We start from the raw sequence: 25,343 nt of genomic DNA, 5'->3' as shown, positions 1-25,343 counted from the left end.
ATATCACACAGCTGTCATGAATCATAATCATCTCTAATGATCTGCTGTAAAGGAAGCTCACGGTCAACTGTCTGAAACAAGTGGACGCGGGTTAGTGATAGTGATCTGACAACCAGCATGAGTGCTACAGTTTCACTCTTGTGCCTCAGGACAGAGATGAAAAGCTTTGCCTTGGTACCGTCACACACCAGCCTGCAGCTGAGCAGCAGCATATGTCATTTTAAGTCTTTTCCTCTCTATATAGTATATATTTATTTTTCTCATCCTAATCTGAAACGTGAATACGGAAGATCTTTAAAAAGAGTTTTACTGATGGATGGATGCTATTTCTAATAAGCTTTCAGGAGACCAAATCCTTTTGATAAAAACACACTCCTGCTTAATACAGCAACACACACGAACAGGATACTGAGCTTATACTGAGCTTTCAGTGTGTGTAGCTAGAGTCAAAATAGATTGTGTTATATTTCCAATCACTCCTTCTTTGTTAAAGAAACATGAGCACATAAAGACACATGCTCAAACAAAAATAAGATATTCTGCTCTGTTTGTGTTTTTGTCAATGTGACATTCAGCCCACAAACATCACCAGTTGCTTGAATTTGCTTCTCTGTCTCCAGTAGAAATGCACATTTGTTCCTTTTACATTCACAGATGATCTTTCTGTGAAGAAAAATAAAACATGTATACACCCATTTTATAATGAAAATGTAAAATGCCTCACATAAGTCTGTTATTCTAAAAAAATAAATAAAGAAAAACCTCATTGTGGACTGCTTCGAGTTCTCATGCTCTGCGAAGATGTACTCAGCCGTATGGATCAATTAGAATTACATAAATGCATAAAATATAAATAAAGAAAAGACAAAGTATTGATCTTTATTAGGAATGATCTTTTTAGGATGTATTATGATCTTCTTTTTTATCTTTTTCTCCATTGGTCATAAGAACATAATATACTACAACAGAACAAATGCAACACATAAACACTATAATACTAAAAATATTTTTAAGAGATTGTCCATCTAGCCCTTTCGGTGTATATTCTCATGTTAAAATCAGATAAAATATTAATTGCTATTAGTATGAAATAAGATTAGATGATGAATTTATCTGTGGTGAAACGCTCTGACAACTGTGAAATCACTTAATCCTTTTAGCCTTTTTTTGTCCCAAGACGATTCAAAACAACAAAGGAGAAAAACAGAATAACCTGAAAGGCTATGAAAAGACAACAAAACTGTTATTTGGATTTAAAGAACCTATCCAACATCCAGAAGCCCTGAAAATAGGATCGGCTTCCTGTCGGGCAGATTTACTCCACTGCTATGCCTTCTGCATCATCGCAGTGCAACTCTCGCTGGATCAATGACAATATTTACAGCCGCTGTTTCAGAGCCACTCACAGCATCACACCAATGTGGAATAGCATGCTCACAACCACAAATATGTGAACAAAATATTTTTCAGTTATTTTGTGTAATACGTTAGAATTCAACTTCCCAATACAATATACAGCCTCACAAAAGTCAGCGTTCCGTAAGAGCGAAATAATTATTGAATGAAATAAGCAAATAGTACATCATTGTTTATGTTCTTTTACTCATGTGTGATGGTTGTAAATTCCTGGCCACTTAATCAAATCCAACCTGAGGTGGCCATGCAAATTATGGGTCATAAAAACATATTTTAATCAGGAATGATACATCTGATTTGTGTTAGATAACAGTAAATTACTATTTCAGACACAGAAGTGAAGGGACACAGTAAATACAGCACTGCTGCTTAAACCTCACTAACACCATAATTGAAATCACTTAGTTAAAATGTTAAAATGGCTTACTTTAACAATTGGCTTTTATAACTTCAGCATATTAAAATATATTTAAACACACACACACACATACACACACACACACATGTTGGTCTACCTATCATTATGAGGACTTTCCATAGACATAATGACTTTTATACTGTACAAACTATAGATTCTATCCTCTAAACCTAACACAACCCCTAAACCTAACTCTCACAGAAAACCTTCTGCATTTTTACATTTTCAATAAAACATTGTTTAGTATGATTTTTAAGCGATTTGAATTATGGGGACACTAGAAATGTCCTCATAAATAACATTTATAGAATAATAACCTTGTAGTTACCAGTTTGTAACTTACAAAATTGTCCTCGTAAATCACAAAAACACGCACACACACACACACACACACACACACACATATATAAAATTACTCCATTTCCAAACTAGAACAAAAGTCTTTATATGTTTTTGGCATATAGAAATAAGTCGGTTAGTGTTGCTGACAAGTACACAGGAATGGTTGGAATGCAACATTCGAAAAACAAAAAAAAAGAACAAGAAAATGCATAGTGGCTTGCAGATGGAGAGAATCGAGATGTTCATTGTCAAAGAATTTTCTGTAGTCAGTAATGAATAGGGTATGAGGATTTTGGTAGGCACAAATGTAATAAAATGAAAATTAATTCACATGATTTACAACACGATCCCTTCTGTTTTGGTTCTAGTAGCACAACTTTGAGCTGGTGTTAGAACTCTGTTATTAGATTGATGTCAGTATCCTGACCACAGCCCCTCCTCCATCTTGAGCCATGTAGCAGGTCATGTTCCATAGATGTGAGCTCTTGTTGCCTATTTACATGCAAATGAGTTAAATCTTAAAGAGATGCTTAAAGAACAAGATCATTGATATTTTTGTGTTGCTAATTTCTATTAATTATTTTATTTTTTAAGATTTAAGCATTTCAATTGAATTGGGTAATTTTTTAATAAAATAAAATATAAATGAAATAAAAACTGAATATTTTAAGTTTTCTGAATTACAATTTCTTTAACATTACACATCTGAATTTGATGGAATTTTGTTATATTTTTTTAATCAATATTTTTTGTGATTGTGTTTAACCACACTGCAAAAAGTGCTAGCCTGCAATTTTTAACTTAAGGAGCTATTTCTACCTGATCTAACCCTTAAAATGTGTTTTGTTGGTGTAACCTATAAAATGTACATTTGACATAAAAACACAGTCATCGTGTTGCATCCAAGTCAGTAGCCAGTGTGTTGACTGTTTTAACTAATTTCACAACACTTGCAGCATTATGATTAGGCTCACATAATACTTTTCATATGATAACATACATTTTTGAGTCCCTGATTTGATCAAGCAATTATGGTGTCTGCAGCTTGGTCATGAATATCATCTGTTTATTGTGGCTGGAGAGGCATTGCTATAATTTCATTCAGTCCGGTGTTTACATGCAGCTTTCCTATTATCATATTTGTCCTCTGGATCATATTCAGGGTTTTTACTTTTATCTGGAGCGGATCTTATTTTATGTTTCATGCTGCAAAGTTCTTTAATTTACTTTTGAAATTTGCTGCTTGACTATACTAGAAACCAGGAACTGTCGCTTGAAGTATCATGCATTTTTTTTTTTTTATATACATTCACACTTTAGAAGAACCACTCACTATAAAGTGCTGGCAAAACATAATGCTTGTTAAACTTAACTAAAATGGCATTAAGAAGTACCTAGTAAATATAATTTTCATCAAACACATGGCCAAGATTCACCAAAAGCTTAACGTTATTAAGATCAGTGTGAGATCTAGTTTACCTACAGAACGTCTTGTAGAGACACATCTTCTGTCTTATTTGGATGAGGTAATTCATTTATTTACTTTATTTTATTGTTAAATTATCAATGTATATGTATATACCTGTACATATATATGTTTTTGTATGTTATAAGTTGTGAAACAGACAACAAATAGTAACACAGGCAACGATAAAATGTTTCTGCTGAAAAATGACACCATAAATCTGACAAAACCTTTATGTGGATATCAAAGGGAAAGTTACTACTTCTGCTAAGTTACTACTAAGGCAAATACTACTTCATTATATTCTAAAGGTGCAATGCTGTTTATGGGTAGGGGAAATTACCGTTTGTTTTATTTAGTGTGTGTGTGTGTGTCTGTGTGTGTGTGTGTGTATGTGTGTGTGTGCGTGCGTGCGTGCGTTCGTGCGTGTGTATGATGGTAATAGAAATGTGTTGAGTTGATTTAGGTGTTTTACATGACATCTAGTATGTGCAGGTGGTGGTCATTTGTCTCTGAAAGTGGCATTATGTGTCAGCACACACACACACACACACACACACACACACACACACACATGTTGGTGCAGCTATCCTTATGAGGACTCTCCATAGACAAAATAATTTTTATACAGAACGAACTAAAGCTTCTATCCCCTAACCCTACCCCCAAACCTAACCCTCACAAAAAAAAAATTATAAAAAAAAAAAAAAAACATTGATTTTCAAAAAAAGTATTTTTTTGAGTGATTTGAATTATGAAGAAACTAGACATTTCTTCACAAACCACATTTCTAGCATAATACCCTTGTAATTACCAGTTTGTAACCTAAAAATAAATCTCGTAAACCACCCAAACACACACACACACACACAAACACACAAACACAGAGCTATATTCTGTGATATGCTGATATTATGCTGATATTCTTGCCTTTCACAAATCCAGTGACTCCAATCTCACAGAAAATATGCATATAGTATTGTATTAAAATGTTTGCTGTTGTTTAAAGAATTTAAAGGTTATTAGCTATGTCATAAAGTAACATGTCATAACAGTTTAAAATGGGCATCGATAAAATGTAAATTAAATATATATACAAAAGGTGCCCCCAAAATTATTTTGTTGGAACAACAACGGTTATACATAGGACAAGAAACTCTATTTAAAGATACAATCTGTTCTCATTTTATTTGAGTTTGATTGGACAGAATCTCTGGAGAATTTGGTGCAGGGGCCGAAGGATCTTTTTTCTGCCCCACAGCCAGAACTCACATTTACAAACCCCACAAGCAAAAATGAATAAAGGAAAGAGTTACAGATAGCTCAGTCCCATTTTTAATACAATCTCACAGACAACACCATTCCCCCAAAAAGTGCATTCACAAACATGGCAAATTTGCAAATCAACATATCTTTTGTGATGTTACAAAATATGCATACCAGTTTTGTTTGTCCACAGTATACACAGCAGTTTTGAAGAACTGTTTTTTCATTTTCTTTTTACAAATGTTGAAATCAGGCTTGTGAGTGAAGCAGCTTTAGATATCGTAGCTGTCCCATTGTGTAGCACATCTGTTACACAAATACATGCTAGATATATATATATATATATATATATATATATATATATATATATATATATATATATATATATATATATATAATACTCACAATATGTCTCCATTGGTGAGATGAAGAAATGCTGTTTTTTTCTAAAGATATTTTGAATAAATAAAATAAATGGATTAATATAACCCCAGGGACATTTTATACATTTTTACCTGCTTTTTTGTATTATAAATACTAAAGACATAGGACACTCATAAGACAATGGCAGGAGTATATGTAAAGATTAAAATAGTTAAGACTTTTTTCCTATCAAATGTCTAGATATTTAATAAAAAAAGCTCAACAAGACATTGCCCAATTTCATGTTTTCCCCTTTCACACAAAGCAACCACGCTTATATCCATGCAGAAATTGCACTTTACTTTTTTGCCTTTTTTACCCATGTCAACTGACACTCATATATGTCAGAGCATCATACAACTAGTAACATACTGATAGAAACCATAAAGTACCATGCAAACCTTGCAAGACAAAAGATTTTCAAACTAGACAAAGTTTTCTTTGTATGAATGAAATAGTATGACTGAGGGATACTAAAACTAAACAGCATATCAGACTTCATCTCTACATAATATAGTACATACAGTAAGAACTGAATTAATAATTGCCTTCCGAATTTGAATAAAGTCATTAGTCTTTTTGTCTGTGTCCTTTTCTAAATAAAAGTCATTAATTGATCCCAATCTCTTTGTTATCCTCCATGAATCTGGAGAAGGGACGTCCAGCTCCCACCTCCAAGTTAGTCTTCTCTAGGCCAGTCACTGGAGGGTTGCTCCCGGTGTGAGATCTCTCCATCCCTCCTGTCGTTGCACCTACCGCAGGGATTCCACCCCCACCCAGGCTAATAGGGATTGTAGTAATGTCTCCATTCTGAATGACGGAGATCTCATTGTTTTTCAGTGCCAGCCCATTGGTGATGGCTGCTGCGTACTGATTCCAGAAGCCTGGGTCTACGTTAATTGCTCGCACTGCAAGATCCTTCTGAAACATCTCACTGAATTTCATTGCATCTCCACCTAAAAGAGCCATGGGGTTCTCCACAGAGAGCCGTCTTCCCCGCCGGGCTGGGGCATTGTTCCACATGTGGGTTCCCATGTGGACCTGAAATAAGAAGGATCATGGCAGTTCAGTTCACATTCACCACAAATACAGACACTGTAATGTTTATTTACATGTAATCCTAATGGACTTCTTAGTATGAAGTGTAAATGTAGAAATAAATGTTTTATTCACTGGTTACTAACATAAAATTCTACAAGTTTTTAATAAATTTATTTTGAAATTAAAAACTTGTTTTAACCTATTGATTCATTCAATTACATCATCCATACAATTACATTTGATGGCTGTTTAGGTCAAAGTGAAGCATTCTATTTATAAAAAGCATGAATACATACACATAAGTAAAATGTATTTTGGCCGTACCTTCAGATTTCCCTTTGTGGTGAAGGCTCTACCACAGATGGAACAGCCAAAAGGTTTTTCTCCTGTGTGAGTGCGCTCATGGATCTGAAGAGCACTGGCTGACGAAAAATTCTTCCCACAGGAGTGGCAGTTATGTTGTTTGGGAGTCCGCCGTGGTGGGGGCGGTGCCAGCATTGGAGTGAGGTTAGGGCTTATTGTTGTCTGAGGGGCAGCAGCAGGTGCCAGGAGGCCCACTGTTAAGTGGGGGCCCTCACTCAAGGACAGTGGCTTACTGTGCCCATTCATCTCAAGTTTGACTATGCTTGCTTCTGAGCTCATAATGTTTGAAGTGTTTAAACCTAGAAAAGCACATAGAAATTACAAGAGAATGTACATCTTTTAATGGCTCATATATTTTCAATGTAACAGTAAAAATAATATGTAGAAGCAGAAAATTAGTTAAATCACTGTTTTTGTCAGGAATTTGTAGATATGTATATGTACAAAAGGACAAATCTACAGATTAAAATTAGGGAAAAAATGCCTCCTGATGGGATAGATGACTACCTCTGTCTCTACCTTGGAACAACAGACTGAAGTGATTCTCATCTTTGACAAACGGCCTGGCGAGCTGTGTGGCTGTGAGATCCAATGCACCTGTGTTCTCTGATCCAGCAGAAAGGGTATCTGAATTTTCAGACTTCACTGTAACTACCCTTGGATCCTGAGCCTCATCTTTGCTGCAGTTGTCTGCCTGAATTGGAGACTTTGAGTGGCAGTTCTCAGACTGGCTGCAGGCAGGAGACAAAGCCTGCATAGAGCCGGATGATTCAGACTGCACTGGACTTCCATCACTGTAATTCTCTAGGTCTCCTACAGTAGAAGATGAGTCATTCTTAAACACATCTCCATTTTCCCCATGAGTTCCACTCCCATTTTCTGGAGGCTTTAGACAAAAGGAGGGGAGTATGTTAACTGCTTGATCAGTCAGCTTCATTTCGTTCTCCAAGGCAACAATGCTAGAGATAAGAGATGTTGGTGGTGAGTTGCTTGGTGACATCTCTGAGTATGAACAGGGTGGTTTGAGTGGGTATACATCTCCCTCTTTGAGACCAACATCATCTTCCATTGCTTGCTCCATCTCTTCAATTATCTCATCATCCAAGTCATCTAAGCTCTTATCATTAAAGGAGAGATCACTGTCCATGTCCTGAAAACCCTCAGACAGGGGCGTGTTAGGGATATGCCCCCCCATATGCATGCGGATGTGTTGCTGCAGAACTACGGCATTTGTGAACTTCTTTTGGCATATAGGGCAAGAGTGCTGAACCCGAAGAGGGGGCTTGGACCTGTGGACCCCAAAGTGCGTTTTCAAATTCCCCTTGGTTGTGAAAGCACGGCCACATATTTTACATTTAAAGGGTCTTTCTCCTGTGTGGATGCGATAATGCATCTTCAGGGCACTCTGACAGCTAAGCAAACGATGACAGATGACACACTGGTTGGGGTCTGTCATCTTCTTATCAATATTTTCCACCAGTTGCTGTAGTTTGGAGGTCTCTGATGTTTGCATAGAGTCCAGAAGGCCACCAAAAGGAAACTTGGCCTTAAACTGATCAGAGACCATTTGTAGAGAAGGATGTGAGATAGAAGATGGAGTATTCACTGAGTCTGTAATATGTATTCTGGTGCTAGTTGTGGTTGTGACTGTGGACAAAGGAATCACTTGGGGTAGGGAAGTGGTAGATATGCTGACCTCCCTAGGCCTGGTGATGCAACTGGGAGGTAAATGAATGGCTTCTGGTTTGAGAACTGGAGGAGTGTCACTCACCGCAATAGGTTGTGGTGAACTGGAAATGTGTGTCATGTTGGTCTCAGCATTGAGGTGATTAGGAGACAGAGATGTACACTCACTTGATGGCGGTGATGGCCTTTGAGGTGATCTGCTTGAAGGGGTGAGACTAGATGAATCCCCACAACTTCCAATAATGCTAGGTATAGTTGGAGGGAGTTGCAGTGCTACTGAGGATTGGATTGTAGACAACACAGGCTTGCTGTCCAGCCATGTGGTAACAGGCTTTTCTGGGGGCAATGACATGCCATATGGAATACCTGAGCTAGTTGGTACATTGTCCAGATACTCAGGCACTGGATAGGGGTTCATTTGGATGTGAGGATACTTTTCTTTGTGTCTCTGAAAATGAACCTTCAAGTTTCCCTTTGTGGAGAAGCGATTTCCACAAATGTTGCATTTAAAAGGCCTTTCACCAGTGTGGGAACGAAGATGGATCTGCAGGGCACTGTCACTTCCAAACACCTTGGCACAAAATCGACACTTATGTTTGAAGAAGGGGTCTTCTGAACTGGGTTTGGTGTCAAACACTGAGACATTTGGAGGCTTTCCTTTGCGATGCTTCATCATGGCAGAAAGAGGATCAAGAGCGTTTGCTGTTGCCGCAATACTGGCCAGAGGATTAGGGAAGATGACACTGCTGGATGAGCTGTGAGGTATGATGGGGAGGCTGGAGGGGGATGTGAGCAATCTGCCATGAGTCAGAGTTAGAGGACTAGGTGTGTTTCTTGGAAGTGAAATACCACAACTGATTCCACCCCCAGTTCCGGTGTTTCTACTTGTGCAGCTTGTACTAGTACTACTACTGCTGTTGCCACTAGATGTTGAACATGGTGGAAGTTGGGAAGGAATCATATTATAGCTGCTTGTTTGATATGAAGAATTTGTTGTGGTATTGCTGCTTATCCCAGAACTGGTCTGGTGGCCAACTGTTTGAGAAATATTTGGGTGTGTTTCCTCCAAAGCTGAAGATATTGAAGCTGGGAGCTGTCCAGTTAAAGAGGGCATCATGATGGGAAGCTGATTAACAGGAGGTGTAATGAAGCCATGTAGCTGGAGCTGGGCAGGCACAGTGTGTTTTGTGGAGGATGAGGTTACTTGTGAGCCAGGATTCGAGCTTTGGTCTATGTGATGGTCAAGCACTGGCTGTGTTGGGGCCTGTGTGTTTATTAGCGCCACCTGGCTCCGAATCTGCTCTATCAGTTGGAGCTGGTGGATTTGTTGTTGCTGCAAGGCCATGAGCTGTTCCAGGATCATAGGAATAGCCAAAGTGGACACTCCAGCAGCTAGTGCTCCCCGGGCACTCTGAGAGAACTGGGCAACAGCCACACGCGTTCCATGCAGTGTTTCCAGTGTGACATTAGTGCTGGGTATAGAGTATCCTACCCCAGAAGACTGTCTGCAGTCCTCAAGAGGTAGGCTTATCTCTGGGTCTGCCTGTACATCTTTATCTTCAGAGTCCACAGGTTTCTCAGTAGACATTTCCACTTCCATGGGCTCATCCTCTTTGTCCAGGAGAGTACCCTGTTCCAGTATAATCTCTGCTCGTTCATCATCTTCAGCAGGCATGTGGCTGCCCTCTCCTGCATCCTCACTGTCTGCAGGCTCACTGGTGCAGCTGGGCACAGGTGATGGTTCAGCTACATACTGTTGAGCTGGGTCTGAAGTCACTTCATTGTCACTGATAATAAGCACCAGTGGATTCTTAGTACAGCTTTTCAGATGTTCACAGAAATCTGACCACTTAAAGAACTCGGCGCAACACTTTTCACAAACATGGGTCTCTTCACTCCCACTGCGGCTCTCATTTCCACTGTCTGAATCATCCACTCCTTCACTTGAGACTGAAAGGGAGAGGAAATTGTAACACAAAAATAAATGAATGACTTTTTGTTCAAATGCTCCAAGTTTTATATAATTATTTTCTGTTTTAAAAACGAACTTCCCCAGCTTACCCACCAGTTTTGGTCATTCCTCTCTCCTTTATATAGCCATCTTATGATTTTCTTTGTGCAATCCGTCAAATTATGAGGACAAACCAGTTGTGGATATTGCCACTTAAAAAGAATTCCATGCAAACCATTGATTTCTAATTTAGCATACAGTTCAAAGCCACTGTCTAAATATAAATCAAGTATTTGAGTGTCTCTATTAGTACTGTCAGAATAATGTGCAATATATGCTTTAGCAAATACTACAAAACAAATGCCCCCTGACAGACTGCAGCTGATATGATTTAAACTGTAACATGAGTGTATTTTATAAATGCATGTTCATTATAGTTTACATGTGATAACAAAGCATATCACATCTGATCAATTTGTTTAGATCTTGCATTTTAATATGCAAATTTAATTAAATGGCAAATGTTTTGTGTGTTTATATGTGTGTCATATTTTTTGTTAATTAGCCCTATTTGTGCTTGGTAGCACTGTTTTTGTTGGGATTGACTGTAATTTTGTTTCCCAGAAAACTGTGACTGATTCACTTCAGAGATATAGTGTTGAACATGCCTGAGATTATTAATGATTTTACATTGGAAACAATAGATTTTTTAATTTTTTCAATTTTGCAGTTCATGGCATGCTTAGCTTTTATGGATTGACTAATAGGAAGATTGGAACTTATAATGTGGATGCATATTTTCAACATACAGCAACACAAATTAATTATTTGAAAATTCTGTACCAGTTTTATGTGCTATTTAAACTCATGCTGAAGTAACAGATCTTTATCTATTAAATGCACATTTCATGTGTGTTCCTCTATGTATCTAAAAAGTCTAATCCGCCTTTGCCTTTCTCAAGCCAGTCTTTTAAAGTAAGAATTAAGCATTTAGGTGTTGTGTGATAACCCTACAAAACACAAGATGAAAAAACTGAAAATAGCATAAAAGAATAACAAGATTAATTTTCTTAACCAAGTACCTGAGACTGGATGTCTATTGCATAAAACTCTTTTCATTTAATAAATAATAAAAAAGGTAATCATGACCATCCTTTTCTATAATTATTTTCTACAGTGAGCAATCTTAGAAACAGAATTCTCAGAAGTCTTATTATATCAGATAAAGCATTTGTGCCTTTTACTGTTAGATGTATGGGAAAATAAAGATTTCTTTCTTTTTAAAGATAAAATATATCCATATATGCTTTTAAATATAAACAAATTCCAAGATTCACAAATGCAACTTATTCACTTCAAATTGTTAAGATGATCATAATTAATACTTCATTGGACATATACAAGCCACTTTGCCAAGGTCAATGGAACATCTGTACCAATTGCATTTAAAGCTTGACAGCACCCTGGCGGGGCCATACATCCAAAGGTTCAGAGCATACAGTATCAAAGCATTTTAAATCGGCCCACCTCAGGGGCAAGTGGAGCAGTGATATGGGGTGACTGGGTGGGGTGGTGTGGGGGGGTGAGTTCCCACACAAAAGAGTCCACTTAGCCATCATTTGACAACAATTTAAACTCACAAAAGACAGACAAACAGAAGCAAAATGAGCATTTAAATACCGGTGCTGAGCAAAGCAGATGATATGGCTAAGGAAACAAAATCTACTTGAGACCTCACTCAGCAAAGAAGAGCCTACTCAAATAAACAGTCTTACTGGAATACACTCAAAACTACATGACATATAAACAGTGAAGTATGACAAAGATGTACTGGGCACTCAGGTCTCAGTGAGAAAATATGGTAACTGGTTACACTCTTACAGCATGAGCAATTATTTCATTAAACTACTGTAATAGGGAAACAATCACTACTTCTGCTGCTATCCAAATGCAGTAGAATTCACATCATATGCCACAATATTTGCATGTGTTGTGTTGGTGGAGATTAGGATGCTTAAAACATATTTGTGTTTCAAAACAAGATAAAAACCATAAGTCAAAATAATATATTCAATACTGGTAAGATTTCAAATATGTCAAATTTCAGCATCTATGCTTGTATAAATTACTCTCTCTCTCTCTCTCTCGCTCGCTCCCCCTCTCTCTCTCTTTGAAAAATGTGTTTGTCTTTGCAAGTGTGTGCATTTGTTTGTATTTCTGTTTAGCTTTGGTTGGGATTTTGTAAGTAAGCTACTGTGACTATTCTAATGCAGCTAAATAAACTTATTCTTAAATTCTACTAAACAGCATTTCAAGGAAACCAGCCAATTTCAAAATTGAGAATAATTTTTTTTTAATAATTACATATTTTAGATCTAATAAAACATACATTATTTTTCATCATATTAAAGTCAAAAATATGAGTTGTCACTTTTTTATTATTATTTATGTAACTCTCATCTGCTTTTAAAAAATGAAAAAGCTCACATTTGTAGTTATAACTTTAACTTTGATTTAAAGAGTAATGAGTGGACAACCTAGATGAAGTGTTTAATGAGTGACTGAGCCTGAATATCAGAGGAAAAAACTTCAGACATAAAGCAGGTGTTTCACTCAGCTGAGCATACGAGCGCGGCTCTGAACACACTGCATGCGATCAGTTAGTGTATTTTTAGTTAAAAAAAAATTTTTTTTTTGCAATTACAAATATATTCAGAAAACTACAACATACAAAATCTGTTTTCAATTCGCAAGAAAGCGGTTCGTGCAATCCTAATTATTAATGCAAAAATGCAGGTAAAGGTTGATTTAAGTCTCTGTATTCTGATTGATTATTACACACTTAATGACATTACCGTAGACATTACCTAATGTTCTTTGTTTCTTTTCCTAACGATTTGGATTGTTTAACAAGTCCTGAAGAGTCTTGAACATTAGACGGTCAGAAAAAAACAAAGTCATGATAACAAACAGCTTTCAAGTTTACCTGGAAGTAAAACAAAAAAGTATTTTTAAATACTATATAAAAACTATTCTTTAAAAGAAAACCTGGAGGGCCTCAGAGTAAGAAAACGTAGGCTATGTTCAGGAGTTTCAGTAAACTAACACCAATATAAATACATCTTTTTATTGTAGCTGAATTAATATTCCGAGAGTTTCATTTAAACCCCGTAATCCTTTCAGTTTGCCGACAATCCTGTTAATATCATACGCCAAGGCATTTTATTTATATTATAAATGACATTCAATCACAAATCACATTTAAGAAAAAAGTTAAGTATTTTAATAACTTGTCCATTGTTTACTAATAACGTTATAAATGTAAAATACATTTAGGGCTACATAATATTATTGCTCTAAAATTAAGCATTTAAAGCATATTAATCTGTAGTGATATCATATTGCTCTTAGTTTATTCGTTGTACTGTTTTAAATAAAATAGAATTTCAAAAATGATTAGCAGGGTGCTAATATGAATTTACACATGTGTTTATCTTAAATTGTTGCCTATACGCGAAAATAAAATGCAAAGCTATATTAGCAAAAGGACACGTTGTTATTTTGCTAGGTGTTAACTGCCTTACACTGGAATAATTGTATATAAAAAATGTAGGCTTATTATTGCACTGATGAAATAAAGCAGCACTGAGTGATTGAACAGCAGCAGCCTTTAACACTCACCGTGTTCGGGCAGCAGCTCCAGCAGTGAAGGGTCCTCGTCTGATATGAGTTGCTGTGGTTTCGCTTGCTTCCGACGGGACATTCTTCTGCTGACAGATCTTCCTCCTTCACATACATCAGCAGAGACCCACTGAAAAAAATATTCTCATAAACTCGAGCTGCACAATAACGGAAATGATCTGATGTTGTGAGGATATATCATTATGATAGTAAATGATGCATTGGATTGGCCGAGCTCCAGTGGACTCACTGATATGGAAATGAGGGACGGACTCTGCAATTAACTGCTTCACCCTCAACTATCACCATCCACCCAAAATCACCTCCAACGCCCAAAGGAGGAGGAGGAAAGTCAGCTGCTTCCCTTTCTTTGAAGGGCTTCCCTCACAAGTTCATTTCAGCGTGCTTTTAAAACTTGAATTGCATATTTCCTGCAGCGACCGAGAGAAAAAGTCAATGATACGGACTCTTTCCAGTTCACTCAACTTTCATGTTTTTTGTGCTAGAGTTCGGTAAGTTTTCCTCTCTTTGCTTGGCCGATATGACGGACGTTTGACATAAGCCTCAGCCTTTTCTCTTTTTCACTCAATAAACAAGTTGTCCTCCGAAGTTGGAAATTCTCCCAATATCAGAAAACTGGAGCGCAAAAGTTCAAGAATGCGTGTCTTTTACAGGCCGAGTCCGATAGGGTGCTTTCTTTTTCTTTTCTTTTTTCCGTAAAAACAAAACAAACAAGATGCTAAACAGCACAAACTGTATTTAAAAGTTAGTAAAAGTGTTTAAATCGTTAAAAGTCTATTAGATGAATGCATTTTGCCTTTTGAATAGTACATTTTTCAGGAGTATGTGGTGGGTCGGTCTTCCTCTTCTGCGCTCAATTCGTCTCTCACCTGGCAAAAAAAAAAAAAAAAAGGCAGCTCGAACCCTCTGAAACCGTCCGCGTCCGGCGATACAAACCGATGACTTTGCTGTCGTCACATCTGCTCTGTTCAGGTTCGGATTGAAGTTTGCCGGTTGTCGGTGATGGAGCTGGTGGAGAGGTGTGTGTTCGTGTGTGAGACTGTGTGTGGTGTGTGAGGGATATGCTGAAGGTTTCAGTTGAGCCCATTGCGGGGTGCGACCGCTAGGATGTACCAGGACACACCGATTCACCTCAGCCCGTCATCTGATGCTCATTCTGCATGAAACTGGCCTGAGGAAATTGCCCAAATGCTTATTAATTGGCTTATGAATATAGAACGTGAGCATGGTAAGTTTTCAGGTGTTTCTACAGAAACAACTTGAAATCTAATGGTGGTAAATCAAGTAGCCTGTCTATAAAAAGACAGGCTACCTTGGTTTCGGCTTAATAACAAAGGCATTCATTCATTTAGCAGACGCTTTTATCCAAAGCGATTTACAAATGAGGAATACAACAGAAGCAATTCATGCTTATAGGAGGCAGTGATAAGAGAAGAGCTAAGCACAAGAAGAGAGGAAGATGGTAGCATCATATTAGATCATAAATAAAACATGCAAAATTAAGGCCTAGGCTACTGTATAGCCTTTTGGACAAAAAAAATATTAATTGGAATTCAGGTTCATGATTAGCCTATATTTCGTTTTTTTAATTAATTAATTTATGTTTTATTTACTGCAATGTTTCTGAATCGGTGTGATTTCTCAAAGCATTCGAAGAGTGACAGCAAGGTTACCCATGTAAGCATACTTTTTTTTTTTCAATCCCACCGCATCATTCCCTTTAAAAGTTATGTCCAAAAGCCTTATTATCTGTTATTAATAGATGCGGAAGACAAAATCAGACATTGATAATTGCAGGAGAAACGCTGCTCCCGTATCGATCGGTGTGTCCTGCTATAGAGAGATAAGAAGACTCACTCTTTACTGCAATATCATTTCTTTTGACCTATCTGCTCGCTACAGACTTATGATGAATAGCCGGAGCAGCTAAAGTCCTTTATCACGAGAGTAACCCCTTGATATAATATTGATTCTTTATAACTAACTCAACACACAGAAATCAAAATGTCCACTTGGCCATCATCGTCATCATCAATATCATCACTAAGGGCTGGAATGAGGAGCCGCTGGTCCTCTAGAGGGATTTATCTCCTTTGCCATCTGTATTTGGGCAACGATGAAAGAACGAGACAAAAAAAGAGAAACACTTCAATAAGTCAAGATTAAATAACACTCTCCAAGAAGCTTACGGGCAATGGCGTAAAGAAAATGGAAATACAAAACATAAATTATACTAAAAGTATTAAAAGCTGTATAATGTTTCACATATATTAATATTTGATAAAGAGACGATAAACACCCTGTGTTTATTGCAGAAAGGATTTGATGAATGTGTTGTCAGTAATTAGTGTAGATCTGAGAGAGAGAGAGGGCTGCAGCGGGGTGGGTTTCATCTGATCTCTGTTCAGCGGTTCACATGAATGCAAAGCAAATGTGCGCTAACGAATCAGTCTTAAGGTTGCGCGAGCTGGTCGTAAAACACTGCTACTGGTGCTGATAATTGTGTCTGTTGATTCCGCAGCGCTGGACGAGACGAGCAAAGGAGTCAACCCCAAGGCAGAATTGAACCGGGACGATGCTGTACAGGTAAAATATATAGTAGACTATATATAGTTCTCATTCTGAATAAGACCTAAAACTGACGTTTGATCTGCCGTTGAATAAATCTGTATAAAGCCTTAGGCTCATAATAAGTTTAGGCCTTTAATTGTTAGAATGATTCTATTTTTCATTAAAGCTTGATTTTTGTCTTACAGTTTTCATGCATTTTCATCTTATAGATTCCTTAGGAGAAATGTCTCTTATAGTATTAGTTGTATCGTGTGGATCAAATGTGCATTGTACGATATTCATCTCTGTCCCACATAGGTCTTCTGCACCTCACGTCATTAAAACCACAAGTGACGCAGTGATTCCATTTTAAGTTCTTGTTTACTCAAAAGAGCCACATTATTTATGAGAAACAATTATAATAATTTTTTTAGATAAGAGCCACACAATCTAATGGTTTAAGATGAGCAATATATATATTTATAAAAGCTAAGTATCACTTAAAACAGGGGTATATTTTATGGAGACATGATGTGTTTTTGTGTGTCTGTGAAATGTATAATACATTTGTCTCTCTCTCTCTCTCTCTCTCTCTCTCTCTCTCTCTCTCTCTCTCTCTCTCTCTCTCTCTCTCTCTCTCTCTCTCACACACACACACACACACACACACACACACACCATTTTTTATGTAATTGTGGGGACTCTCCATTGACGTCCATGCACTTTTTGGATTTTATACAGATCTAACGATAATTTCTATTCACTAACCCTAAACCTAACCCTCACAGGAACCTTTTTGCATTTTTACATAAAAAAAATTAATTAAAAAAACATTGTTTAGTATGTTTAATAAGCCATTTCCCTCATGGGGACCGCTGGCTGGGCCCCACAAGGTAGATGCTCTCAGGTTTTACTATACTTGTAGGGACATTTTCGTCCCCACAATGTAGTATAGACACACACACACATTCACACTCACTCCTCTGTGTGTGTGTATGTATGTGTGTGTGTGTGTGTGTGTGTGTGTGTGTGTGTGTGTGTGTGTGTGTTTTAAGCAAGCTACACTTCCAGTACAATGTTCAATTAAACCCCAGATGCTAATTGAATTATGCTGACACATTCAATTGGTCAATTCATTTAATTTTAATTAGGTTTGATTAGTTCAGTCAGATCACATTTTACTTGTCATAGACATTCTCTTTGTATTTCAATAAATTAACATAAGGGCATGATTGATCTAATGACAACAGTTAATTATAGGCCAGTTAATTATTGTGAAGAAAATATATTTTCTTCACAATTCAAATGTGAGATTATCTCATTTAAAAAACAAGACATGAAATAGTTTTGCTGAGTTTGACTAATTCCTCACTATTTTCTGTTTAGCCAGAGGGGATCTGGCCCCTACAGTGAGTCTGGTTTCTCCCAAGGTTATTTTTCTCCAATAATCAACATCTTTCCAACAGTTTCTTGCCACAGTCGCCTTCAGCATGCTCACTGGGGGTTCATAATACAATTATTATTTAATTACTTATTTTTAAACACAATTCACAATTGTATTTTATGAAACTACACAATGATGACTAAGCCATTATAGAAATTACAGTTTTATCTTCTGTTAATGCATGATATTCTGTAAAGCTGCTTTGAAACGATGTGTATTGCGCTATACAAATAAAAATGACTTGACTTGACTTTTCTCTCATTGTGTGTCCACATTCCTCATAAACCTTTCCACTGTATAAATATAGTATATACGTATACAAAGATATATATATATATATGTAAAAAAGTTGATATTTTTCTATGAATGTTAGGCTTAGCAGTAGGGTAAGGGAATAGAAAACATTATTAGCTCAGTAGAAAAACCATTACGGCAATGGAAAGTCCTCACAAACCATATAATCTTGTGTGCGTGTGTGTGTGTGTGTGTGTGTGTGTGTGTGTGTGTGTGTTTGAAGGGTGAGAGCATGATCAGGATGTGAGCATGAAATGACAGTGCACTTTCATTCAGTGTCAGCAAGAGGAATCTGTGCTGAATGCAGTGTTGAACTGTGTCCTCATGTCTCATCTCAAAGCTGTGTGAGATCTGCCGGTATTCACTCTAATCCACCATAAGCAGGCCTGTGATCAGTCTGTGACTCTTCATTGGATTATAACAGAGCAGAAACAATATAGCAATTCACTCTTGTAAATGCTCTAGTACATTTCACAGTATTTGGACACTTTTTCTTGATGTCTTATGTTGTTCATATTTTCAGTGTAAAGATGCTTAGATTCATACAACCACAGCTGCTCTGACTGCATGAATGTTTTTTATGCTTCTTAGTAGCGATGTACAGCGATTTACATCTCCATTTAACCTTCTAACCATCCTCTTCACTGGATATGCTTCTGTCATCATTTTAAATGTTCACAATTTTATAGTAACCAGCTACCACTAAAGAACTTTACTGCCAAAATGTCTGTCCCCAGAATTTAACAAAAGGTCATCCTTACATGTAAACAGGATTACTAAATAGTAAATCATGTTTTAAGTAAATTAAATAGTTCTCCTTTTTATGTTCACTTTTATGAGTAGGGTTAGGGTTTGGGTCTACAGTAATTATAAGTAGCTTTATATGAAACAATAGATGTCTGAGTTTTGGCCTCATTTAGATATGAAGGTGTATAAATGTGTGTGTGTAGCATTAGCTATAGTTTAGGGAAAATCTAGGGTAAATCGGACTAAAACTCTCTAGGGATATCTTCATATTTTTTAATTAAAATGTAAAAAATGCTAAATGTTTTCTTTAAGGGTTAGTGTTCCTTAATAGGTTTTTTAAGAGTTATATAAAAATAAAAGAGGTCTATGGTATGACCTCATTTAGAAAGCTAAAATCGTGTGCATGTGTGTGCACACATTGGTAATGTTATTTCTTGGAGCAATGAGAAAAAGATCTAATGCTCATCAGGATTCATCTTTAGTTTGACCACCACCCGCAAGTGACCCATTATAGAGTATGTCTAAATGTGCATGTGTGTGTTTGAAATATACCCCCACACCCCTTACACTTCTATTGTTTTAACTTTAATCCTACCTCTTTAAAATATATCTATCTATCTATCTATCTATCTATCTATCTATCTATCTATCTATCTATACTTTATTTACAATTATTTTTAATTACTAATTTTAAAATAATAATTTTATTTACAATTATTCTTACCTCTGAAACCATCCCTAAAAAAAAAAAAAGGTTAAGAAGATTTAGGAGTCTCTTGTCTGGAGACAATTTTGAAATGTATTTTAATTCATGCCAGAACTGCACAATTGTGAACTGAAAACAAAATAAAATAATTAAAATAAAGAAATGGAAGCCAGAATTTACATGACAATGTACCTTTAGTCATGAGCAGAAGATGGTGTGAATCACAAAACTTAATTTTACACATTTAGTTTCATGGTTATTTTGGGCGATCATTTTGTATGAAATGAAGGGAAATATTATATAAACAGTCGTATAAATGATCATGATGGATTTGTTAATATAATTCATTAATGCGTTTGATCAATCTATGCTAATATTAACATGGAATATTCTTTGTGTGTGTGTGTGTGTGTGTGTGTGTGTGTGTGTGTGTGTGTGTGTGTGTGTGTGTGTGAATGCTGAGAACAGCTTTCACTGTGAAGTCAGTTTTAAAGGGTAGCTTTTAATTACCAGAATGTTCCAGTAGAAAACCGGCTTGGCTCTCTTTTCTCTGTCTGATTACAAATCAGCTTATTGATTTGACGAGTGTGAGATGTTTGTTAAAACTCTCCCAGCGTCTGTTCGTTGTGATTGAGCAGTGACCCCAGTGGCTATTATTCTCCATGACACGCATGTCAGCGTCTCACAGACGCGTTACATGTTCACAGCAGTGATTTCATTCATGCATTGGAAACACGTGTCAAATGTGTCGCATCAAACAGACATTCAATCTATGACAATAAAATCCCATTACCTTTTATAATCACATAACATAATTCTTATCTTGATTCAACAATAAATTGTAGGGTGAGAGAATTTGCTGTGCCCTCTACACATTAACACATTTAAACTGATGCCAGCAGAAAACAGCTAAAATATACATAGTAAGTTTTATCAGCTGTCAATATGTATTGTGTTTCTAAAATGAGAATCAGACATTATTTTAAGATCAAATATCACTGTTTCAAAAACCAAATTCTTCTGCATTTAAGATACTGAATTAATACTACTGGTGTTTGTGAATTTGAATCAGTTGTCCTCAATAGACAGTCATTTGGACACAATACAATTTTGGGGGGTGTTTCAGTATGATCTATGAGCCAGAATTGCTGAATTTCTGAAAGAAGAAGGTTTCAGCCTTTTCATCTTTTGTATTGTACAACATTTTTTCTGTACATTGGATATGATGGGAAGAAATTGTCCCTAAACTAAATCTGGCAAAACCTCCCTAACTGAACGTAGCGACAGCAGTTTTCAGTAACTCTAGCAGACGTTGATTACGTTGATAACAACGTTTGGATTTGTTTGTGTTTTCAGGTCTGTAACATGATCTAAAATTCAAAGATTGTAATTATATTAGCAATAATAATTAAATATTTCATAAAGTATGAAACAATATTTAACAGCTGTGCATAAATTCAGTCATTCAAAAGCTATGTGCTGGTTATGAAATACTGCGAACAAGAAGAAGAAGAAGAAGAAGAAGAGGAAGAATGACATTTTTAATATTTAGAGTTCATGACCTCATGCAGTATTTCAGACAGCGGTTTTAAATACAGTTGGATGGCTCTCTGTAACTCTTTGTTGGTTTACTCAGATGGTTGCATGCTGTATGTTGAGTACAGTCATCTGATGAGTGACCTCTGACCTGTTAGCACATATATGATTTGGGCACTATATACAGAAGTAGATCAATAATTTGATTTAACTGGGGGCCTGGGTAGTTCAGCTAGTAAAGATGCTGACTACCACCCCTGGAGTCGCGAGTTTGAATCCAGGGTGTGCTAAGTGACTCCAGCCAGGTCTCCTAAGCAACCAAATTGGCCCGGTTGCTAGGTAGGGTGGAGTCACATGGGGTAACTTCCTCGTGGTCAATATATTTTGGTTCTTGCTCTCAGTGGGGCGCATGGCGAATTGTTCATGGATGCCGCAGAGATCCGTGGGCCTCCATACGTGCTTTGTCTCCAAGGTAACGCGTGGATTGACGTTCTCAGTCACGGAGGCAACAGAGATTCATCCTCCACCACCTGGATTGAGGCGAGTCACAACACCACCACAAGGACTTAGAGTACTTTGGGAATTGGGCATTCCAAATTGGGGAGAAAATTAAAAAATTATGAAAAATAAAAAATAATTGGATTTAATTTGAGAAGAAATACATTTCTGAATAACTTAAACTGTTCTGTGAGATCATTGAATTTTTCATTTTTCATGGTTCTATATATTTCATTTGTTTATATAATTGTAATTTAATTTATTTGTTTGCTCTTATTTATTCCTCATTTAGTTTTCCCTATTATTTAACATTAACAATAGGTTTAATTTGCAATGAAACATCTTTTCATCGTCTTTCTAACTATTGACTGCAGTAGGTCTGCATAGTCTCTGGCAGGGTAAATGCAGTGTTATTTGTCATGCCAATAAAGCCCAGTGAATCTGATGAGAGGGAGACAGAGAAGGTGAGAGAAAGACAGAAAATGTGCTGGTGTTGGATGACAGACAGTTGGGAAGATAGGGTTGTTAGTTTATGTAGGCAGCAGGCTGAGTCGACTGGAAAATTTTGATCACTTTAATTTAGTAAATCCAGCGTGGCCTCTCTCTGTCCGGCGCTTTTATCAAAGCCTTTGCGCCCATATTGATTTTTTATTTTCTGCTCTGGATTGAAGACAGAGATCCCCTGAATGAGGAACTTTCCTCAGATTGCTGCTATTCTCCACTTTATTGCATCCTGTCATTTGTAGTTTCAGCTGATGTCCAGTAAAGTAGAGAAGCTCTGACCAATAAACCGGCTGGCTAACAATAGACAAGAGAGAGAGAGTGAGACAGAGAGAAAGAGAAAGAGAAAGAGATGTGACCTGTTTCACACAGGCTTGTCCCTATATCTGGTTGAGCGTTTGTTGAGTAAAGTTACTTTTTTTGATCATTAATTAATGTCAGCGTCCACAGGGTGGATTTAAGGTTGATTTTATTGTACGTTTTCAATAATTTCCCAGGGATTATGGAACAAAGAAAAATGGTTTTACATTATTTGTCTGGATGAAAGCATTGTGGTTTCAAGGGGGGGAGTGCATACCTGTAAAGCAGCAGTTCACAAAGTCTGACTGCATTTTGTTTTAAAATTATTAATGAAATGCAGCACCATAATAAATAACATTAAAAAACAGGGTCATACGCCACAGAAAAAATAAATTTATTTAAGGTAAGCTTGTAATGCTGTTATATTCTCACTATTTCATAAAATCTACATGTATGTTTTAAGACCAACTTTTAAGGTACACTGAGTATTTTTGTCCTCATTAAAATGGTTTTACTCCAAATGAAATATAGTAAATGGTAATTTTGAAACATGTAAAAAAACATTGTAGCCAAAAATTGGCTAGTTCTTTTCCCTATACTACAGTCTGATTACAAGATGACATCCTGCCGGAAATGGCTACCGGAATTCTTTTGGGAATGCAGCACTGAAAACGTTTGCATTGAATGAGGATGCATCCACGCCCCTAGGTGTCAGTGTAAGTCTAACACTACTGCCATAGTGACTACCACAACAAAAACTTAAATAGATGAAACAAAATAATCTTTGTTTTGTTCTAAGAGTTTGATTACTAGGAAACCACACTTAATTGTCTTTAACATTGAGTTATAGTCTATCGATTTAAGTAGAATGGTGGGTAAGAGTCCACCAGTGACAAATGTATGTATATGATAAAAAAGAAGACATGAGTTTGAATTTGGGGTCCACGTCTGCTATGATTTCAATATAAATAAATTTACAATATATGTAAAAAGAAAAACGTCTCGGGTTACATGTGTAACCCTTGTTCCCTGAAAAAAGTGGAACGAGATGCTGCGCTTTGCTAAGCGCTTTGGGAACAATCCTGCATTGTGACCAGCTGTGAATATGTGTGTAACACGTCAATGAACATTGACCGGAATTTATAGCTTCGGCTGGTGAGATCATTAGATGCACCTGTGTCCAGGCTATAAATAGAGGCGTCACCAGCGTGTCGTCAGATATTTTTTCTAAAAACGGCGGGGAGCAGAAGGCTTCCAGAGTGACAGGATGTAGTGTCGAAAAGGGAACTCTCCTGCGGTGGTTGGCGTGCACCCACGTAGCGCTCTCTCCGACCTTCACCGCCGTGTGTGTTGTCAGCAAGACTTGGTACGGTCCTCGCCAACGTTTCGCCCCTCCAGTTCTTCCTTCTCATGTCACAAATTACCTCGTAATCCCCCGGCCTGATCTTATGCAGGATCGTCTCAGCAACTCTCCCCTGGTCAGCTTTGACCTGCACAGAAATGTTGGCTAACAGACACGACATTTCTTTGCAGTAATTCAACATCTCATTTTCACACACATCCGTTGATGGAAGCCTGCGTTTTCCCCCCTCTATTCCCATGAATGGTGGTCTACCAAAGAGAATTTAGAATGGGCACAAATTAGTTTTTACTCTCTTTCTCATTCTCATGTACATTAATACAGTTGGGAGTGCTTTCACCCATGAGAGTCCGGTTTCCTCACAACACTTTGCCAATTTGTACTTTACCGTTTGGTTCTCGCGCTCCACAGCGCCTCCGCTGGCGGCTCTATAGGCACAATGTGTTCTCATATCAATTCCTAAGAACTGACACACCTGCTTTATTGCCTCATTGACAAAATGTGTTCCATTGTCAGAACTGATTTTTCTTGGAATTCCCCATCTCGGAACAGTCTTGGTCAGCAGAGCCTTGGCTACTGCTGCCGCGTCTTGTTTCGAGGTTGGGAAAGCCTCGACCCATTTGGACCACATGTCAACCATTACCAGGCAATATTTCTGCTTCCCACAAGGGGTTAATTCAATGAAATCCATCATTAAGTACTCGAAAGGCCCTTCTGGGGCTGGCTGGGATACCAGCTGTGTTTTAACGCCTCGTGCCACAATGTGTGTATTACAAATAACACATCTTTTGCAAAAATTCTCAGCGAATATTGTGAAGCCCTTGGTCAACCACAATTCTTTCATTTGTGCAATCATTCCCCCTTTTGACACATGATCTAAACCAAGCGTCAATTTAGCATAATGTTGAAAGAAATGTTTGGGTAAACAGGGCGTTCCATCAACTGATGTCCACACTCCATCTACAAGGCTGCAGCCTGACGCCTTCTTTTTTTTGTCAGCTCCTGTGGAAAAAAACTGCATGCTCTGTAAACAAGGAGAAATGTTAATGTCAACTTGTGCGCAAGTGGCGCTTTTACTAGTATCTTTATTCTGATCAGCTGCCGCTGTTTCCTGTTGAAATGAAACCTTTATCATTATTATGCGCTGAGCACTTACAAATCGCAATTTTGTCTGGCAACAGAATGGCCTCGAGGAGGTCCGATACTAGAGACGCGCTTTGTATCGGGCGCCCATCTGATTTAAAAAATTTTCTGTGCTTCCACAAAGCACCAAAGTCATGTGTGACTCCAAAAGCATAACGCGAGTCTGTGTAAATCGTCACACATTTATCCGT

The 25,343-nt window shown here is 37.3% G+C and overlaps 1 protein-coding gene across 1 annotated transcript; it reads right to left on the bottom strand.

Annotated features, from left to right (window-relative positions):
* Window positions 1-5,403: 5,403 nt before the first annotated feature.
* Window positions 5,404-14,244, bottom strand: LOC127657561 (sal-like protein 3). The gene is made up of 4 exons (XM_052146418.1): window positions 14,053-14,244; window positions 7,254-10,370; window positions 6,696-7,033; window positions 5,404-6,371 (listed from the first exon to the last, which is right to left on the bottom strand). The coding sequence occupies exons 1-4, from the start codon at window positions 14,132-14,134 to the stop codon at window positions 5,940-5,942; spliced, it is 3,969 nt and encodes a 1,322-aa protein (XP_052002378.1). The 5' UTR covers window positions 14,135-14,244; the 3' UTR covers window positions 5,404-5,939.
* Window positions 14,245-25,343: the final 11,099 nt, after the last annotated feature.

Source organism: Xyrauchen texanus, chromosome 17, assembly GCF_025860055.1.
Source record: "Xyrauchen texanus isolate HMW12.3.18 chromosome 17, RBS_HiC_50CHRs, whole genome shotgun sequence".
NCBI lineage: Eukaryota > Metazoa > Chordata > Actinopteri > Cypriniformes > Catostomidae > Xyrauchen > Xyrauchen texanus.
Note: the sequence above shows the minus strand (reverse complement) of the source record. Positions and strands in the feature narration are given on the sequence as shown.

Excerpts from the sequence above, each read along its gene's own strand:
- LOC127657561 (XM_052146418.1), bottom strand. The coding sequence starts at position 14,134 with ATGTCCCGTCGGAAGCAAGCGAAACCACAGCAACTCATATCAGACGAG. Across the intron at positions 7,034-7,253 it reads CTTCAGTCTGTTGTTCCAAG|GTTTAAACACTTCAAACATT; the intron begins GTAGAGACAGAG and ends GTGCTTTTCTAG. Across the intron at positions 6,372-6,695 it reads CCACAAAGGGAAATCTGAAG|GTCCACATGGGAACCCACAT; the intron begins GTACGGCCAAAA and ends TTCTTATTTCAG.